General features: G+C 48.8%; 1 protein-coding gene across 1 annotated transcript; it reads right to left on the bottom strand.

The window, feature by feature from the left end:
• Positions 1-336: 336 nt before the first annotated feature.
• Positions 337-4,465, bottom strand: LOC144938035 (uncharacterized). The gene is made up of 2 exons (XM_078865725.1): positions 2,822-4,465; positions 337-962 (listed from the first exon to the last, which is right to left on the bottom strand). The coding sequence occupies exons 1-2, from the start codon at positions 3,109-3,111 to the stop codon at positions 791-793; spliced, it is 462 nt and encodes a 153-aa protein (XP_078721851.1). The 5' UTR covers positions 3,112-4,465; the 3' UTR covers positions 337-790.
• Between the last annotated feature and the right edge of the window lie 17,246 nt (positions 4,466-21,711).

The raw sequence follows: 21,711 nt of genomic DNA, 5'->3' as shown, positions 1-21,711 counted from the left end.
ACTCAAATTGTAAATGTTGTGGGTTTACTCTCCAACACACAAGCGGTGTTCTGAAGTAGTAACTAATTGGCACGTTTTGTTTACGTGACAAACCTTGCGAATTGTCTGTGTCGGGTGGTGGCAGGTTTAACGACACGTTTATATGTATGCGATCTAACCCATAAAAGCTTTATTATGGATTAGGCAAGACACATAATGACCAATAGACACGAGTGTTGACAGAATAGCAGTAATATCAGTGACCACACTCAAGGTGCAGAGATGGAGTGACCAGCAGATTGAATACTGGAATACTGTGCACCAACAGCGAGAACTGAACAATATATCTCAATGAAAAGACATTGGAATTGATAATGTAATTCAATGGAGTATTTATTATACACATTACATCTTAGCACTAACATTAATATACTAGTTGTATATTCACCATAGACATATAATTGGGTCATATAATTGGGTCATATCACTGCATATATACAAGTACATATGTCTACACAACGAACCACACGAGTATATGTTGTTTCCATTGCAGGTGCTCGATGTAGGATTGCCACCTTTTTCCAGAGACCAAACCCAGATTAATTCTCACTCAGCCTAGGTCTATCAGAACCTTGCAGTACAGCACATACTGCAATACATTTAAACACAATGACCTCCAGATCTCATTAACAAATAATTCATCCGACCAACCAACCGAACACAGACGCCAATTCCCGGACCGTACGGGTCCATAACAACGGGCAGGTGGCAAACCAAATAGCGTCACGTGAATGGGGCTCTGGGTGAGAGATCACATTGGGCTGGCGGAGTCCCCACCCCTCTTGCCGAAGCGCTGCGGCCGCGTGCGGTGCCAGAAGGGCTCGGAGCGGCTGGCGCGGTCCGCGTTGCCGTCCTGGAGCCCGGCCCAAGACGCCGCACTCTCGGGGCAGTCGGCAGCCGGAGGAGGCACGCCGCGACCAAACCTGCATCGTCCCCAGTGCAACAAGCAAAGCACCCGTGCTGTGTCAAACCAAACCAAGGTGCCAGGGGGGGGGGGGGGCAGCGGTGGCGCAGTGGTTTACGCAACAAATACAAGAGCGTCACATGGCCTGCACGATAGTCACATTCTCAATATTGTCTTAAAGGAATTTAGTTAGCGCCTTAACTAAGGCGCTTTACACAGACTTAACAATGGTACATATGGATGTAATGATAGAGATTAGGTGAATGTAATAGATGAGAGGGAGCAATGGGGGGCACATCTGTGATGCGTGAATTTGGTGAAAGCGAAATTGATGGCAGTAAACGATGATGAATGGAATGAATGAATGGGGAATGAGTGAAAGCCATATCATGAGAATATGAAGAGGTAAAAGTAACGGTGGTGGTTAAGAGGGGGTGATTAACGGCTCGTGGGGTGAGCTCTGGAACTATAAGTGAGTTCTGAGTGGAGCAGAAACGAGCGAGCGAAGGTGACTGCTTAATGTGGAAGGGCAATTTGTTCCAGTGAAGGGGGCGAGAAGAGCGAGAGAGAGCGAAAGCGTGCATTGAGCGCAAGGAGAAGGAGGAACAGAGAGGGAGAGAACAATGTAATTGCGTCTCGACACTCAAGCAGTGGTTCTTCACTCATTTTCAGAGGGGCCACATTTAGTTATTGCTTCTTGAGCATGGATACCAATGTGAGGAAAGCTTAACTTTGGCAGAAACCCACAATTATATCGGAGCGTATAAGCATCAGCATTGTGCTTTATCATTATAAGTTTTGGGCCTTTTAGGATCATTAATATATATTTACACCATTGTCATACGATTTAATTGTTTATCTCAATTCAAACTCTACACACTCTGTCCCTATGCAAATGATCAGTCTCTCCATTCGAGTCACTAATAGTTGCTCACATTGCTCTAGATTTCTTTCCAATTTTTTGTTAATCAAATGTTTTATGGATTGATCAGTGGGACAACAATTTAAAAATATGACTTCCGCATCATACAGATGAGCTTTTATTCCTGCCATTTTAGTTGTACTCTTAGCATCACCTAAGTAAACAAACCATCTAACGGAGACCCCAACATTTCTCGAAAATGTGAATAGAAGACACAGCCGCCGTGTACCTATTACTGGAGGTGCATATACTGTACTGTGATAGATTGACAGTAATGTGAATTCCATCAGATGATTAGAAAGAGGAACACACGGATCAAATGCAAATCAGAGACAACGTATTGACCGTTAAGTAAAGTAAGCGGCCTTTTGGCAGGCACACACGCGGTGTCCGGTGGACAAGACTGGTGACAAAATAGCAGCCAAAGCAGAGAACGCAACCCGAGAGCATGTCCACCACGGAGATGGGGCCTTTAAGTTAAACTCAGGTGCAAATATGAGAATGGGCTGTGGGTGACGGTGTGGCGAGACCCCCGTCCAGCGGGCGATAGACAGTGGCCGATGATGAACATTGCTCTACGTATGTACGTTGAAATTATTTTGCACCGTATGTAGTTAACCGTGCTAATCGGAGGTGTGGAGAAGTACAACATACACTTAGACACAAAAAGCAGTTTTAAAGGTGGGGCGACTGTGTGCACAGGTGAGCGAGGGCTGCGAGGAGATGGGCCAGGTAATTTGACGACGATGATGATGGTAGTAGCAGTAGTGATGGTGGCTGATAATGGCTTAATTCCTCACTCGATATTTTCTGGGACGCTGCAAGACCGACAACAAACTAAACACGACAAAAGCATTTCTCAAAGAAAAATTTAGCGATCAACGTAAATTGGGGGAAAACCCGTGTGCGCGAGGGTTAGGAGGGGTTCGAGAAAGTTTCCGTGTGCAGTCGCGTACCGCTGAGGCTGGAAAAGGGTTTTGGATGAGCGACCCTGCCCAGCTCCGGAGCGCAGGGCGGCACGGTTCTCACGGCTGCCTTGGACCTCGTCTGTGGCAGCAACGCCGCAGTCCTCCACCTCCTCGACCATGGCTCCTTCCAACGCCGTATTCATCTGCAACACCAGCAGGTTGTTGAAGCGCCATTCGTTAATCCAACAAACACACACACGCGCGCACGTGTCCTGTCCACCATCTGGTGCTTTCACGTTTGCCCGTCGGCAAAGTGCAACGTTACCGATTGTGCTCATCCGGGAAAGTCTTAATTAATCTAAAGAACATTTTTTTTAAATCGGGGTCCTGCATTTGAAAGCTTTGCCGTTGACCTTTTTAAAGGTGTATTTTGCGTTGAAGTAAAAATAACAGAACCTGGAGAAATGCCACACGTCCGAGGGGAATGTTCACAAAGATCACGAACCCACTTGCTGCACTGCCCTCTTTTGGCCACGTCGCCCACCCAGAAGGTTCGAGCATCACACAAATCTGTGTGATCCACCAACCCTCGCGTCCAAGGGATGCACCGTTACGATTAAGATTTCGCTTTTGCAGCATTGATCGCTTACACATAACAAAGCAACCAAAGCTTTGTTTTTTGAACCTACATTTTGATTTATCCTGCTTTTCAAAGCTTTTAAAATGTGTGTGTGTGATTCCTAACTATATTCAGGGGTACGAATAAAAGGTAAACTATTGTGGGGAGCAAAGGAAACAGACAACGTTAGAACTGGGTGATCTTTGTGGAATACTGTGGCAAAGGTTCGTTTTGCAGACACGGTTCTGACGAGTTTGAGATTAAGTTAATGGAATCCACTGAAGTGGTCATGGGATGTTACGATTCACAGTTGTCGATCTCTCTTCTGATTCTAAAATAAACAGAGCTCTTCTTCTCAGCTGTCCACTGGTCTGATAAACTCGTATATCTCCCCATAACCCATTTGGTTGTACATACACTTGTCGATTCATATATTAATACATGTATATTGGATTTGTACGTGTGAATATATTAGCATATTGATAACATGTGGGCTACATATCGACGTTGTTTCAGATATTAAATGTGAACTATACTGCACAACACCAAGGCAGCCCCCCATATCCGTGGTGCACTTCAACGCTTTGTGGACTCAATGAACATTTGTTCGAGTCAACTTTCGAGACAGGAAATTTATTTAGATTAACATTGGATTATATTATTTGTGTTCACCGTTTTCAATTCCTCCCGTAATGCGGCTGTTAATACGATGATTTTTACTCGCTAAAATTCTTGAACCTTTGTTTCATTTGATTCCTTTTACCATTTTGGTGAGCCCACATTACTCTTGCAAACGAGACTCTATCCTGGTCTCTTGAGTTCTCGCTTGGGTTAAACTAAATCAACCTGAATCGACTGCATCGGCGGATGCGTGTGGGTAAGCGCGCTTAATATACTCACGCGAGACTGCAGCTTGCGTATGAGAAGAGCATCGTCCTCGGTCAGATACTGCAGGGCTTGGCTTTCGAGAGGGCTTCCGCGAGCGCTCTCGGGATAGGGCGCAACGAATGCGAAATGCAGGCAATGCAGCAGCAGGAAACCAGCCAACATCTTCCTGGCTCGCAGAGTCTTGATTCCCGAGCGGAGTGGGATGTCGAGGACTCGAGGTCAAGACTCGAACACGGCTGTAAATGCGATTCGGAAACGCAACGCTGCGGACGTTCCTTTTAAAGTCAAAATCATGAGCCGGGGACAAAAATACCTGGGGCAAGCGTGACGTCGGTCAGACATGCGTGGAAGGTGAACATAATCCACGGAATGTTAATCTCCTGTAGATTGTATGCCCTGTGATTGTTCAGTGCCTCGTTAATTGGAATGAAATATTTTACGAAGCGAAAGCATCAATCCAGCATTCCACGTCTTCTGCATTATGAAGGCTCGACAATTAGCAGAGCCGGTGACATTACACAACTCACAATTAGGGGACGTATTCTACAGCAGGCTATTGTGCTATTCCTCTAGAGCATGTGTGTTTGAGGATGCATCCAGCAAGGGTGGAATTGCACAATGACAGCATAAAATGTTGAGTTTTCACGTAAAAACATTGCAATGACTGGTCATTCGTGACATGTTCTCCTGATTGACACGACATTTTTGTTTATAGTTGCAGACCTGTTTCAAGAGTATGTAGGTGATGTGCCTGGTGATCGTCTGCTGCATGGATCTCTGCCGAGACATCCGCACCTCTGAATAGCACGGCTGGCTACGTATGGTGTGAAAGAAGTTCAACATACGTACATTGAGGCGTTTCTCCATGTTTCAGGATTAGCCTCCGCACAGGGTATTTTTCCCTGCTGTCTGAACATGAGTGGTCTTGAGTCCGAGTTAACAGAGGTTTTTAGTCATTGCAGTTTCATTGGCTTCCGTATGTACTGTATGTTGAACTTCTTTCGCACCAACCGTGCTAATCGGTTTCTAATTTTTTTTATTTTTTTTTATTTGCTCGAACAATAATGTCCTGCAAAGTTTTCGCTGGACGTATTTCAGATATTATTACAGACATCGATTGTTTGTACGAGTTGCCCCCATATTGGGGAATACCCAGGGAGAGTCCGCATACCATGGGGACTCACTGAAATGAAGGGAATAGGGTCCGACTAATTACCGCACATTTTACTGCAAACTACCAAGAGGTGACCGCTCCACGGCCCCGCTGTACAACCAGCAACCCCCCCCCTCCTCCCGCGCCCTCCCAAAGGCTCTCCAAGCCCCCCCCCCCCTGCCCCAGGCGTGGGTGCTGTGTTTGGGAGGGGGCATGAGGGGGTGGCAGTGAGCCCTTTGCAGTACTAGGAGGTAGTTTTGCGAATTGTCATGACAGATTCTATTTTATTGTTTACTTATTACGCTGGTTTACTCAGGAAAGCCTCGTATGTGTGTATGTATGCTGAACTTCTTTCGCACTGTGCCAATCGGAGGTGCCTCACTGGAAAGTCCTGCTAGGTTACCGCAGTATGGGACAATTATTACTTTGCACAGGGAAGATAATACTTTATGTGCAGGTTTTCATTAATAAATATTCCTTTATTATGTATCATCCACTTGGGTGTTTTGTGGACAATTGTAACATTTGTACCGTGTTCCTAGGTATTCGATCCAAAGCTGCTTCCATTCATAGATATGGACTGTTTTCATTTCCTTAAAAAAAAATGACACCTGCATTTAGAAGTCTGTGTCTGGATTTTGGGAACATTACCTTTGGAAATATTGTGAACGTATGCGACGGATAATTGAATTTCTTCTGCACTGGCAACAAAAAATGTTCCCCGAAATGACGCCTGTCTTTTCTTTTTCTCCAGACTGTTCCAGTCCTATCGGATGATGAAGAGAATTCAACACCTCACCTATCAACGTGATTGGAATAGCACCGCCACAGCCAATGCACTGGCAATGATCTCACACCTAATACGGCTGAAGTATTTGGCATTTTCGTCGGTATGACACGCGATGTAATGCCACGAGGGAGGGTTTGACCTCAAATGGTTATTTTAGATTGCCAACCGCACCGTGTCATAATCAGAATGTATTTATACTGCTGTAATCCGATGAGCTATAAAGCTCTTTTTCACAGAAGAAGACACGAGCTTCGAATTGTTCCACAGTTGTGCAAAAAGCCAAACAACAAACATCCTTTCCAAACGCCCGACTTTGCTAGCATCGTGTAATCAACATTTTTCACCTCTCTCTCCCCCTAGCTCTCGTCGCCACCGCATATCTTATTCTGCCCCCCCCCCATCTCTAGCCCAACCCATGTACCCTACCTATATAGTCTATATAACCTCGTGCCACGGCAGCTCTGTCGCCTACTTCAGCAGTTTTTTCTTGCTGTGGTTGTCCCACCTGATAACGTGTTGCGATCGAAACGTCGTGATTTATTTTATTTCTACCTGCGTGACTTTACCGAAAGAACCAAAGAGTATGGATTCCTGCAGTCACGAAAGCTCCAAATCTAGATGAAAACATCTCTCGAGCTTCTAACACCACGTGTGCCCTCGGGACGCGTTGCCATGCCTTGCCCATGCTCCGCTGGCCCCCTTCCCTTCCCTCCCTTGCCGCGCAGGTCAAGATTTGGTTCCAGAATCAGAGGCAGAAGGAGAAGAAGCTCATGCGAAGGCAGCAGAGTGGAGCCGCGGCCAACGCCACCAACATCAACAACGGGAGTGGTGGCACGACCGGCTCGGCCACTCTCCCGTGAGACTCTCGCCTCGGCCTCTCCTCGCCCGGCTCCCCACGTCTCTCCCCCCCCACCCCCAACTCTCTCTGCTTCAAAAAGCTTAAAATCAAGATTGGGCGAGTGCAGTTACGAGGGAATTTTTCCCACTGTCCCCATGACATCCCACACAAGAGGAGATTGACTTTTGACGATTACGAGTAGAGAACCCATTGCTCTGCAATGGGAAATAAGAAAACGAGCGTCACGTTGACACCCTTCTCACAACCATGTACTCGGAGTACAAAAAGTAATCTGCTATTTTATGTAATACAATGGCACTATGTGTTTAGTTTGTTGTCCTTCCCCCGCACCTCCAATTAACACGGTTGGCTACGTATTGCAAAACAAGTTCAACATACAAAAATACGTATTGGGGTGGTTTTTTAAAAATAAGTATCTAGGATTTAAATAATGTTATGGCGAAAAATTGCATTAACAGGAACACAAGTATTAAATTTTGAACATTTTTAAATTAACTGTCAGCCTTCTGTATTCGTTACTCCCACCTCTTCTATTATACGTTGTCTGAATGTCTTCGTCTTTCTTCCGCCGTTTCAATTAAATGCGATGAAATGTGTATTCGTTCCATGAAAAATCCCAATTAGCCAGTTACCCAGCTTGTTTTGGTGACAATGGCCCGTAACGACTAACAACAGAGATGTTGTTGGAGTGGAGAGTAGCCCAGCCAGCAGTCAGCTGGGAAATTTGAGGCATGGATTAGTATTAATAGTATAATCTATTAGCATAGCTAATTAATTAACCAATTTAGTACTTTGGGATTCTGGAAGGGTGTGAAGATCATCATACTGTATTCATAAATTGGTTTATTCCAATAAATGTTCTTCTTGATGAAGCTAGTTGTAATTACTGGTGAAACACTCGGATTGTAAATGTTGTGGATTTGCTCTCCAACACACCGGTGTGCTGTACTCGTGTAGTGACACAGCGCTAACAGCTGTACAGCTGTACAGCAGCAGCAACTGCAGGTGGACACAGCGCACACGCCGTTCAGCATATACACGGTGTGTGTGCCGGCAGGGCGGAGGAACTGGGGCAAGGGAGACCTCATCGGGAGGCCCTTGGAACCTTCTGGTGGATTCGAGAAAGGAGGCGTGGCTAGGGCGGAGCCAAGCCGCACCGAGGGGAATATAGCAGCGGAGAGCAAGAGCTCCGGGCTGCCGGTTCTGGGAGTCGTCTCGTCGTTGCGGTCGTCATCGCCGCCGCCTTTGCCCGATCATTGCGCGGCCGGACAGTAGCTGGCCGTCTCGGTCGACGCCATCGGTGCAACGCGGACAGGGTCGTGTCTGGGCCAGGCCATACGGCAGCATGGTCGTGAGAGAGGGGGCTGGAGTTGGTGGCATGAACCTAATAAAAGAGAGATGGTGCCGAGTGCGACTACCTAGTCTCCGACTGTGTGCGCTGCACGCCACCCACATAGGCACGCCTCGAGGGAGAAGCAGAGAGTTACGACACTACATTTGGTGTCAGAAGTGGGGTATTAAAAAACCCACCTGTAGTGTCGTTGGGACAAGGACGGCGAGATGGTCATCCCTCCAACAGCCCTGGGACCCGGGACCCCGGTTACGAAGCCCGTTGGCTGCGGGGCAGCAGAAGAGCCACCATGGATCGGCGGGAATTGGCATGTTGTTTACGTGACAAACCTTACTAATTGGCAGTAAAACATATGATAATTGGTTTTTACCCTTCTATCTGGCAACAAAACTTACTGGCAAATGAGGTTCCAATGGTGTAAATGCTTACCTCGAGCTCTCATACTCTGATGGTGCATTGTCTTTGAGTTGTGCGCCTTTTGGCGTCATCTGGTCCAACCCATATGAGACTAGGCTCTAAGGAAAGCTGTCTCGGGTGTGGACCAATCAACTTCAAGGACAGTGCACATTATCAGAGTTATGTTTTTTGTTTGTATTATGACTGCAGGTATTGTGGTCTATGCAAACATGACTCCTTATGAAAAGGTGTCAGTTTTGTTGCCAGATAGAAGGGTAAAGAACCAATTATCATATGTTTTACTGGCAAATGAGGTTCCAATGGTGTAAATGCTTACCCCGAGCTCTCATACTCTGATGGTGCATTGTCTTTGAGTTGTATGCCTTTTGGCGTCATCTGGTCCAATCCATGTGAGACTAGGCTCTAAGGCTGTCTCGGGTGTGGACCAATCAAGTTCAAGGACAGTGCACATTATCAGAGTTATGTTTTTTGTTCGCATTATGACTGCAGGTATTGTGGTCTATGCAAATGTAATAATCCTTCGGGAGACGGCTTCGGAATCAGTCCTTTTATTTCCACTCCACAATACACTTTGCTCACTCACTCTCCGTTGCTGGCAGACAACGGAGAGAGGACAGACTACGCACTAAGTCCCCACCGCGCACGTGGCACCCCGAGCCCCCGTCCGCGCGTGACCCTGCTCTTGTCAGTTTCAGTCTGCTCCCGATCGTTCTCCCTCACTCTCTCTTAATACCTTCGTCACGTGGTTCCCCCAGCCAATCGTTCATGGAAAGCTTCGACCATTCTCGATGGTTCCCTGTCAATCCCGGGACCACGCCCCTCATCCGGCTCCCCATTAGCTGGGGCCCCGAATGGCTAGGCCAATCACTCCTGATGACCTGTCGTGATCACGCGTGGGCCATGGTCCCTATCTCAACCCTTATTGGCTACAAGCAGGACCGGCAAGCCAATCCCCACGTGAACCCTCTATGACTGTTATTACATCACCCCCCACCCCCCCCCCCCGGTGAAAAAATTTAGCCGTCTCGGCTGGGAAAAGGGTGAAGAACCAATTCCACAACATCTTATTAGGGCACCAAGGTGCGTTTAACAATTTGAGGGTGAACCGGCGTTCCCGCGCCTAACAACATTTAAAACAGTCACCCATAATAATAAAAAAAAATCACAACATACATTAGGGCGCCCCTGCAGCGCGGTAACGACAGGGAATCAGCGAACGATCAAACGTTAACGAAACGGAAGAGATTTCGACCGCGTACGCGACGCGGGACCCTCTCCGCTCCCAGCGCAAGGTCACTTTGCTTCCGGATGGACAGGAGGTGGCAGGCTCGAAGAAGAAGTCGGTTGTTGGTGCTTGGTCACGTCCAGGGCGGGCCCCGTTGGAGGGGGGGCAGCGGGGGCTTCCTCAGCCCTCAGAACCTGTTCATCTGCAGGAGGCACAACACAGTCCCCCCTGGGATCAATGGGCGTGTCAAGCGGCGTAGTCGGCCCAGCAGAACCCGGCAGGTCAGCTATTGGGGATGAAGGACCGACACGCGCGTCAACATAGGGTTTAAGTCGCGAGGACTGAACATACCACCGACGTTTGCCGTATTGAACGCGGATACTTTGCGAGTTCCGAACATCTACGAGCGTCACAGGCCCCCGCCATGGCCTGTGCAGTTTAGGGGATGTGCCCGCCGGTACCTGGGGGCAGTGGAGCCACGCCAGGTCTCCCACTGACCAAGGCATGCGAGTATGCGATCGACGCGCGTACCGTTCGTTCCTTGCCTGAGCACGGGCCGTCGCACACCGGGCAGCCTCTCGCGCTTCCGTTACTCGTTCAAGCGAGTCACGCACGTGGTCAGGCAGGGAGCGGGACGGTTGTTTACTCGGCGTACCCAGTTGCACATCGATGGGAACATTTTCAGGGCCATACATAAAAAAAAACGGTGAGTATCCCGTGGACGTGTGCGGAACCATGCGGTATGCCACCAAGACGCCTGGTATGTGCAAGTCCCAATCGGTTTGCTTTTCACTGACCGTGTGACAAAGCATAGCGGAAAGGGTACGGTTGAATCGTTCCACCATACCATCTGTTTGTGGATGGTATGGGGAGGTGCGAACTTTCTTTGTACCTAGCACGTCACAAACTTCCCTAAGCAATTTAGAGGAGAAATTCTGGCCTTGATCTGTGAGCAGCCTTTCAGGTGCCCCCTTGTCCATGACATACCCATTCAAGAAAGCGTCGGTGATGGACGCTGCCGTTTGGTCGGGCAGAGGCCAGGCCATCGGCCATCGAGAAAAATATTCCACCCCGACCAGAAGGTATTTATTGCCCCTAGCTGACGGGGGAAACGGCCCCAGAATGTCGAGAGCCACTAATTCGTTGATACGGGACACTTCAATGGAACGCAACGGTGGTACATAGTGGTTCCGAGGCGGCTTCCTCTTCACACAATCATGGCACGAGCGGACAAAATCATTGATGTCCGCCGTCATACCGGCCCAGAAAAAATCCTTTTGCATCGTGGCCACAGTCTTTTGGACGCCGAGGTGCATCAACTTATCAGCGTGCAGAGCACGGAGCAGGTCGTAGCGAAGCGAAGTAGGCACCACCAAGCGTGGTCGGTCAGACACCCCGTCGGTACACATTAGCAATCCCGACTTACCCCGGAACATCTGCCACTTCCAGCCCGCCAATTGCGATTTCTGTTTCCCAACCAATTTACGTAGCGGAGACAGCGAGGCATCGGCCTCCTGCTCGCGCAACCAGACCGCGTGCGGCAGCCGTAAGGTATCATCGGTGTCCACCGACACCTGCTGGTCCTCCTCCTTCGCTTTCGCCCCTGCGTCGTCCTCATTCGCTATCGCCCCCATAACCGGGCAGGGCGACGTGGGCGGTGCGGCGCAGCGGTGCGTGCCCGTCAGGCAAGTGCACGGAGGAACGGGCGGCAGCCTTGAGAGCGCATCAGCGTTCGCATGACGGGCCCCCTTTCGGTATGTTATATCGAAGGAAAATTCCTGTAACGATTCCAACCACCGGGCCAATTGGCCTGACGGCTGATCCAATTTGAGGGAATATTGCAAAGCCGCATGATCAGTGCGGACCAGGAATTTCCGTCCATACAGGTATGGTCGGTACAATCGAACAAAATGGACAATTGCCAAAAGTTCCCGCCTTGTCACGCAATATCGCGTTTCCGCAGGGGACAGAACCCTGCTGCCATACGCCACCACCCTCTCAACCCCGTCCTTACGTTGCGACAAAACGGCCCCAATGCCGATATCACTAGCATCCGTATCAAGGATGAACGGCTGTGAAAAATCTGGGTAATCTAACGTAGGCGCCGTGGCGAGGTGGTCCCGAAGTGCCATAAAGGAACTTTCTTCCTCCGCCCCCCATTTAATCCTTTGATTTTTGCCAGTCAGAACGTGTAATGGTTTTGCCAACGTCGCAAAGTTCTTAATGAAGCGGCGATAATAGGAAGCGAATCCAATAAACCGCCGAACATCACCCACTGAAGTAGGTGTGGGCCACTCACGTAGACACTTCGTTTTCAGAGGGTCAGTGGATACACCGTCCGAACTGACAATATGACCCAGGTAACGGACGGAGTGTTGCAGGAGGTGGCATTTCCTCGGTTTAAACTTAAGGTCAGCCGCACGCATTCTTTGAAAAACTGTCTCAAGGCGTTGGAGATGTTCCTCGAACGTGCGGCTAAAGACAATTATATCGTCTAGATATATGAGGCACGTTTCCTACTGCAGTCCCGCCAACACCAATTCCATGAGCCGCTGAAACGTGGCCGGAGCCGCGTTCAGGCCCATCGGCAACCGATTAAATTCAAAGAGGCCTTGCGGCGTGCGGAATGCCGTTTTGGCTTTTGACTCGTCATCGAGGGGAAGCTGCCAGAAGCCCGAGGACAGGTCAAGGGTGGAAAAGAATTTAGCACCCGATAAAGCATCCAATGAGTCATCCATCCTCGGTAAGGGGTACGCGTCCGCTACCGAGATTTGGTTCAACCGGCGGAAATCAACGCAAAACCTCGTACCACCATCTTTTTTCTTAACCAAAACGACGGGCGCGCCCCAAGGGCTGTTGGATGGCGAGAAAATATCCGCCGCCAGCAATTCATCTACCGCCCCACGCACGTGTTCCCTTTCCGCCGGGTTCATGCGGTGAGGGTGCATACAGACAGGAGGCGCCGCACCGGTTTCAATATGGTGCGACAAAAGCGATGTGCGGCCGAGGTCCAAATCATTTCTGCTGAACACATCAGCGTACTGCAGCAACAGCGAACGCAAGGCGTTCCTATGTTCATTTGACCAGGAAGAATTCTCTCCGCATAAATCCGCGATCCAGCGTTCTTGTGAACGATCATGCGGAGGCCCATCCGCGGGCATCCGAGCGCGCGGCGGTTTTTCACAAGAGGCGAAATCGGTAGTGGCGTGAGCCAGCACCGATCCCTCCGGAACAACAACGCGATCAGGTCCCCCATTCAAGACCTGTATGAAAGGTGCCTGACCTGGGCGCACGATCGTTTGTGCCGCCGCCAAAGAAAAAGATTTCGATACGGAATTCGATGGGGATAATAGCACGCCTTTCGCACCCCTTCCCATTTGAAGTGGTTTTCGGCAACGTAGCGGAATAAGCATTTGCGCTCCCGATGGAACCTCCACCGTAGCCGCAACTACAGCAGTAACTGCGTTACCTGTAGGCGCCTTGGCCAGCAGGGAAGGCAGGAACGCCATCCTACGACCCCCCAGCATTTCCAAACAGTCCTGGTCGACCCGTATTCGCAACGGCATCCGGCGCAGGAAATCCGTACCCAACAAGCATGGAACAGCTAGCGAGCGAGAAATTAACACAGGTCCTGCGGCGGTAATATTTCCGATAGCGATGCTCACATACACCTGTCCGCAGATACCTATGCTCCCCCCATTGGTGGCAACACACGCATCATTAACCTTGCGTATTCTCGACGCAGGAATGGACAACAAATGAAAAATTACATCCGAAATGATGGTAGCCGATGCGCCAGTGTCCACCAAGATACGGACGTCAACGCCGTCGATGGTACCGCGTACCGTCGACGAGCCCGACGCCGCAGCCACAATCCTGCGAGCCAATTTCTTCCACTGTGTAGCAGAGCATGTCAATGGAGCAGGAGAAGTAAAATTATCCTTAGGAGTGTAAGAATGAGTGCGAGTGGATGAGTGATGTGACACGACCTGCCGGGTGTCCGATTTGTGCCGACTCGCCCGAGGTTGTTGCAGCTCCGCAGCAGGTAGAGGAGATGGAGGTCCCCTTGGCGGAGGAGGTGACAGCAGAGGTCGGCAGCGGCAGTCACGGGCGAAGTGGCCCCGTCTGCCGCACTTAAAACACGCGGCCGACGTCGGCCGGTGGTCGGACGACCCGGCCCTCGCACGCGGTCGGCCCGTGTAGTCGCCCCGCTGGTCGCGCAGCCGCCGTCCCGGAATCCTATGCAGGACAGCAGCAGTCAGCATGTCGTCGTCGCCCGAGTCGTCGGAGCAGTGGACAACCAGTCGCGGAGACCACCCCAGAAGCGGCCCGTCGATCTCGGGTTTCCCCGTCCACGCCGCCATCTGGTCCCACCGCTTGATATTAAACTTAGTGTCCAGGCAGCGCGCCACCCACCGCGATGAAAGCGGTTCGTGGCCGCACACTGGTAGAGAGATGTTGAGCTCCTGAGACAACTCCAGCATGCGGGAAAGGATGAGTGGATCCAAATGCTCGGCCGTTGCGTCGGGGTAGGCGGCCATGGCCATCGCCATCAACGCCCCCCGATAGGCCAACGGCGATTCCTCCGGTGCCCGGCGACGCGACATAAATTTTCTGGTGGCCGATGTCGGCGGGTCGTAAAATTCCACCATCTCTGTGAACGCATCCCGCAGTGTCTTCTTCTTGGACGCCGGGATGGAGCGGAAGACTCCCAGAGACACATCATCGAGCAGCATAGGTAGCGCTCCCAGCACTTCTTCCTCCGTCCAGTTGACAGATCTAAAAGCTGACTCGAAGCGCCACGTAAAAGCACTCCAATCGCCCCCGGCGATAAATTATTTTATTTGTGGAAGGCGATGTCCGCGGTGGCAGGCGCGTGCCGCGGGCGTCTCCGGCCGCCGTTCCCGCTCTCCGCTCGGTGCAGACAAAATGGCGTCCGGCGGCCGCGTGGTGGTAGGCGCGCCCAAAATGGCGGCCGACGACTCCGGCGCAGCCGCCCCACCCAAGACGACGGCGTCCTCCCGCGTGGCAGGAGCAATGGCGGGTCCCGCTTCCATAGCAGGACCCCTTCCCGCGGCGTCCAGCTGATCGGCGATCTGGCGACCCACGGCTGGTGAGGACGCCACCACGGTCACCAGGCTTAGCAGAATCGCGCGCAACGACTCAATCTGCTCCGCTATCAGCCGCCATTTGTCTCTCGGTCCTGCGGTGGTCGCATCCTCCCCCGGTCGACGCTGAGAGGCGTCGAGGCGAGCGTCATCAGCCGGCGGCACCAGGGCTGTAGCTCCCAACAGCTCATCTTCATCCGTCTCGACCTCTTCGTCCGATAGAGGCACGGGCAGGTTCTTTTTTCTGAGGTGCTTAGACATCTTGACGATCGTCCAAACAGTCGCAGAATTACTTCTGACACCAGTGTAATAATCCTTCGGGAGACGGCTTCGGAATCAGTCCTTTTATTTCCACTCCACAATACACTTTGCTCACTCACTCTCCGTTGCTGGCAGACAACGGAGAGAGGACAGACTACGCACTAAGTCCCCACCGCGCACGTGGCACCCCGAGCCCCCGTCCGCGCGTGACCCTGCTCTTGTCAGTTTCAGTCTGCTCCCGATCGTTCTCTCTCACTCGCTCTTAATACCTTCGTCACGTGGTTCCCCCAGCCAATCGTTCATGGACAGCTTCGACCATTCTCGATGGTTCCCTGTCAATCCCGGGACCACGCCCCTCATCCGGCTCCCCATTAGCTGGGGCCCCGAATGGCTAGGCCAATCACTCCTGATGACCTGTCGTGATCACGCGTGGGCCATGGTCCCTATCTCAACCCTTATTGGCTACAAGCAGGACCGGCAAGCCAATCCCCCCGTGAACCCTCTATGGCTGTTATTACACAAACATGACTCCTTGTAAAAAAAGGTGTCAGTTTTGTTACCAGATAGAACGGTAAAAAAACAATTATCACACTTTTTTATATTTCGACAAAAATCTTGGTGAAAGCAAACGCATTTTCTAAATAAAATATAAACAAATCTTGACTTAAAGCTTTCGTGACTGCAGTAACTCATATTATTTGGGTCTTTCGGTAAAGTCACGTAGATAGGTTCAAAGAAAATAACAGAAAACTACGACGTTTCGATCGCAACACAAGCGCTCGTCATCAGGAAAAGGGGGGTTAGCTTCTAAAGACAACTGCTTATAAAGGTTTGAAATGGGCATAGCCCAAAAGTCAGCAGCCAATGCTAATGCAAATGGTGGGTAGCGACCACGGCGGTGGTGGGCTTTCCACCAATCAAAGGGCTGCCAGGCAAAAATTGGCATGTCAATGCAAGATCGCCGAGCATCCTTCACGGCAAGCGTGCCAAGGTGGCCATGAGAGATCAGCATGTTAATGTGAGAGATTAGCATATTGATGTGAGAGATTAGCATGTTAATGGCAGATCGTGAAGCAGCAGCCTCGAGGATGGCGCACGAGGTAGCTGTGTTAGTGAGAAATGCAATCTGTTAATGTAAAAAATCAGAACCGAAAATAACAACTAACATCGGAAGGCGATAGGTTGGGAACATCACAGCCAGTTATGACTTAAACTGGTTATTAATAACGTCATTCCAATGATTGCTCAGTTTGTACCCATCTTCTCGGTTGAAATTGTCTGTGTTTGTATATCTGGATGGCTTCATGAATGAATCTTTGTTGATAGCCAGTGGGTTGCAGAGTACCTTCGTCTTGTAAAAATCTATTTCGTGTGAGCCCACCGCATTAAAACAATGATCAGCCATGGCCGAGATACTGGCCCGACCATGTTTAAGATCTGCCTTATGTTGACGAACACGGTCCGAGACATGTCGATTAGTTTCCCCAATGTAACTACTGCCGCAGACACATCTTAGTTTGTAGACGCCGGGGTATTGCACGTCAGGGATCACATCCTTCACAGATGGGATCAGATCACGAATTTTACGTACTGTGTTGAATCGAACCTGGATCTTGTTTGTTCATGATTTGGGAAATCTTTTTGGTGACCCCCTGCTATGTATGGCAAGGTGATGGTTTTTATTGGGTCCTCAGATAGGTCTTTCCCACTGGTTGGGGTAATAGCTTTACGGATTGTGTAGTTTTAATATTCATTCATCTTGAGAGCTTGGTGTACGTGTTCCAGTTCACTGGCTCGTTGATGGTCAGAAATACATAGAGCTCTATGGTGTAGAGTTTTGATGAGGGAATTCTTCTGGGATGGACGGTGGTGGGTGTCAGGTTTTAGGTAGTCATCCGTATGGGTGGCTTTCCTGTAGACAGTGTCCCATTGAGCCATCTGGTCTCTTTTCGATTAAAACATTAAAGAATGGTAACTTGCCATCCTTTTCCACCTCCATGGTGAATTTGATGGCTGGGTGCTGCTTCACGATCTGCCATTAACATGCTAATCTCTCACATTAACATAGCCACCCTGGTGCAATCACCATGAAGGATGCTTGGCCATCTTGCATTGACATGCTAATTTTTGCCTGGCAGCCCTTTGATTGGTGAAAAGCCCACCACCGTCGTGGTCGCTGCCCACCACTTGCATTGGCATTGGCTGCTGACTTTTGGGCTATGCCCATTTCAAACCTCGCTGCTTCAGCAGTTCCACTGCTGGATTTTTTTTCCGCCCGAGGACGAGCGCTTGTGTTGCAATCGAAACGTCGTGATATATTATTTTTTATTTTATTTTTCTACCTACGTGACTTTACCGAAAAAAACCAAAGAGTATGGATTCCTGCAGTCACGAAAGCTTCAAATCAAGACTTTATAAGCAGTTGTCTTTAGAAGCTAACCCCCCTTTTCCTGATGATGACCGCTTGTGTTGCGATCAAAACGTCATAGTTTTCTGTTATTTTCTTTGAACCTATCTACGTGACTTTGCTGAAAAACCCAAAGAATATATATAAATGAATTGGAATCTTTTAACAACTCTGATTGAATTTTGATACATGCGGGATGAAACTGGAGTACTCGGAGTAAACCCATAAATGCAAGGTGGGGGTGGGGCAACGCTGTCCATGTACAGATGGCAAAAGATGGAGATTAATTTTGCAGACAAGATGCAGCTAGAGCTCCTGACAGCATTCTAAACTAGACTATTTTAAATTTTAGCAGGTAAGGCCCACTGAGCTATACAGCTCTTTTTCAGACATAACCTGGCTATCACAAATGGTGGCTCATAGAAGTGGCTTACCTTGTGGAAAATTTATAACAGCCAAATACACGAAACGCATGTTGATTCTAAATGTGGAGAGAAAACGCAGAGGACCCGTAGAAAAATCCACGCGACCACAGGGAGACGGGAAACCTCCAAATATACAGCAGCAGGCGTCAGGGTTGGGATCGAAACCACGACCTGTATACCAGGCAAGGTAGTTAACATCTCGCCATCAAGGCACCCCTACACAGGTCAACCAAATGGCATGCTTGGGTAAAGGAGTTCCAGCCTGGGTGAGCATTGAAGCTCGTCTTTATTACGCATTCCGCACAGCACGTCACAACATTAGGGGACCACTCTGTCCAGGCGGCCCGAAACCCCTTCTCTACCCCTGCCGTTATTCCCTTCACCATCTTTTCTGGAACTTTCCACGACTCTCCACAGATCCCATTCGTTTCTCCCAACGGTCTCCCCCAACCCGACCCCCTCATTACCATTTAAGTTACCCTGACGACCAATCCGATTTGAATGTTTTCCACCTTCGAATCCGATTGGGCGTGCCCTACGTCGGCCCCTCCCTCCTGTGATAACTCCGAGTCAATTAGAATCGAGCGCAATATTCGAACCCATGAGCCGCTAGACCCAGCGATTGTATACTTATTTCCGAATAGGGTTCAGACTCTCCGTTATCCCTTACACTTGTATCAGTGTGAGATTCTTATTAAATGTCGGGTTAAAGCCGCCTCACTCCTCGACAAGGCAAGTGTACCATCATCATAACAACGCTTGTGTGTCAAGCCACAGCATTGGTGTACATTCGCTTGGGATGTACCATACCTAGTAGCTGCTTGCAGTCGGATAAGTGAAGAGGTGTGTGTGTGCTCATGGGAGAGTAGAGTGGAGCAACCTTCACAAGACATGGAGGCATCCGAACACGTTTTCCACATGGCAACATGGATTCCTGTTGCACCGGTTGAAATTCTGGTCTGCACTCAAGGTTCATTTGTATTGTCACAAAGTTAATTTGTAATGGCACCTACTGCCGTGGGCTTAGGTCCATTATGTATGGCACTATCCCATATATTCTGTACTGTTTTGACAAATGAGTGCAGAAGATCCCTGGTTTTGTTCTTCCACGAAACTCATGGTCCACCCTAAACTGCATCGCACAAACCATGGCAGTAGATGCGGATACCTGATGCACAAATGGAAAATTAAAAACTCTCCAGTGTGCGACGAATCATCCAGAACAGACCAATACAACATACGACGCAATGCCTCGATCCACAACTACGAAGGAGACATCACAGCGATGATACACTCCGCTGTTCCTGACGCGGTTAATCTGGTTTACATCAGCCGTACGGAAGGCGTGCACATCTGCAACTGCTGCATCAGTGGGCACTAAAGAAATAAACAAAATGTTAAAGAAAAAGTGTGCTTCTCTAATGGTCCCCCTAAATTGAGAAAAATATTAGCAAATTGCAACATTAAACATCTTAGCAAATTGCAACATTAAACATCTTAGCAAATTGCAACATTAAACATCTTAGCAAAGTGTTTTTGTCAGATGTTTTAAAAATTAAGGTAGCATATGTAATTAACAAAGACTTACAAATGAATCCCAACTGTCGAACAATTTTGAGAATGCAGCGAATATAATTAATGTCTAAACGTTAGAACATAATTGCGCATGGTGTTTTTTCTTCATAATTGCTAATTTAGTTCCTTTATAAGTTACCGTTTCTTGAATAGTTGAACGAATATTTTGTTGTATGCCAAATGAGTCGATTGCCAATTACACATCATCACAAAGTGGACTCCGTAAATGCGTACAATGCTCAGAAACCAGGTAACAACGCATTTTTGCGAGAGGTATGTGACATTTTCTAATGCTGAGAATGTTAATGTGGTTTGTGAGCGAATCGCCCACAAAGGATGGAATGCACGGCCATCAACTGCAATGACCGGCGTCTCATTCCAACACGACAACCGCTACTGCACACATGGCTTCAGCTTTCAGAATAAAATTAGGAAGTAACTTTTCCTTTGCTGTGCTTATTACTCACTTTAAAGCCTTATTTTGAAGTATAAACATGTAGAATACATTTTGAAGAGTAGTCTGTTCGTATGGCATTTGAAAAGCAACTGACAAAACATTGCAACTGTGTTTGGAGTTCAGCAATTAATTTGATGGCTTCGGGAGTTGCTTGATATGTAGCGTTAATACCTCCTGTATAAGCATGTAATGGGAAGTGGTTGGTTGTACTTGAATAAATACATAACTAACACAGTTGCGTGCAGCAATGTATCGACAAGGCTCAATTATTGCAATTCACTACTCTAGGGGACGTATGGCAAAACATTACCAAGCTGCAGCGTGTACAAAATTCTCTGGCACGTGTCGTGATGGGGTACTGCAAGATCCGACTATGTCCGTCCAGTGCTCAGCGAGCTGCATTGGCTTTTGGTTGCCGGACGAATACATCATTATAAGGTCGCGCACATTACACACAAAGTGCATGCCACAAATGAACCACAATACCTCACCAATCTCGTCAAGGAGCATAAACCATCACGCGAATACCGGTCATCCTCGCAGCAGCTTGTGGCTATGCATTGAACAAAGATGGTCACCGCATCGCGCGCTTTCATATGCACTTCTGTGGCCGTCTAAAATGCTCTTCCTTCCGATATTAGAAAGACACTGGAGTTATGCATTTTTAAATCTAGTATGAAAACTAATTTCTTTAGAACTGCTTTTGGCGTTTAGATTGTTGTCCTTCCCCACACCTCTGATTAGCACGGTTGGCTATGTACGGTGCAAAAGAAGTTCAACATACATGCTTCATCAGTTAGAATAGGGCGACTCATTTATTATGTGTAGAAAGTAGCCGCACCTGCCATGTGCCATTTGAATGCAATTGAGCAGCAGTGCATTGCGCTCTCTGCACGCTGAAGCTAGGTGTACTTCCTGTGTCGGGTCTCCAATAAGTTGCTTGTCCAGGACATCGCAGGCCATCCAACTTTCACGCCACCAATCGCGGATGTCATTTTTGCTCTTTACAAGCGTCTCAGCATTACTCCAGAATGGCGTGCGGGACTTTTGCCCCGCTTGGTGGCACATATCCTGATGTCCTAGTGTATTGGTAGTTGTGTTGGCCATGATCGTATTGTACTCTAACAGTGCAGTGGCATCTTGCCTAATGTTCTATGGCAGGTTATTGGAGAGAACTCTTAGGGCGTGATGCTGATCGTTCTCATTGTGGCATCGATTTGTCTGTAAACACATTTTTTTATGTGAACTGACACAGACACAAGAAAAGTAGTTTAAAGGAAATAGCCAGAAGCTCCAAAGTGTGACAAAATACATATTGAAATGTTGCCATTTTAATTCAGGCAGTCAATAAATGGATTTGAGGGAAGGCCCATTTCAGCCAAGAAGCTATTTTTCAATGGCGA

Source organism: Lampetra fluviatilis, chromosome 21, assembly GCF_964198595.1.
Source record: "Lampetra fluviatilis chromosome 21, kcLamFluv1.1, whole genome shotgun sequence".
In the NCBI taxonomy this organism is placed as follows: domain Eukaryota; kingdom Metazoa; phylum Chordata; class Hyperoartia; order Petromyzontiformes; family Petromyzontidae; genus Lampetra; species Lampetra fluviatilis.
The sequence above is the reverse complement of the archived record's forward strand: the minus strand, read 5'-3'. Positions and strand labels throughout refer to the sequence as shown.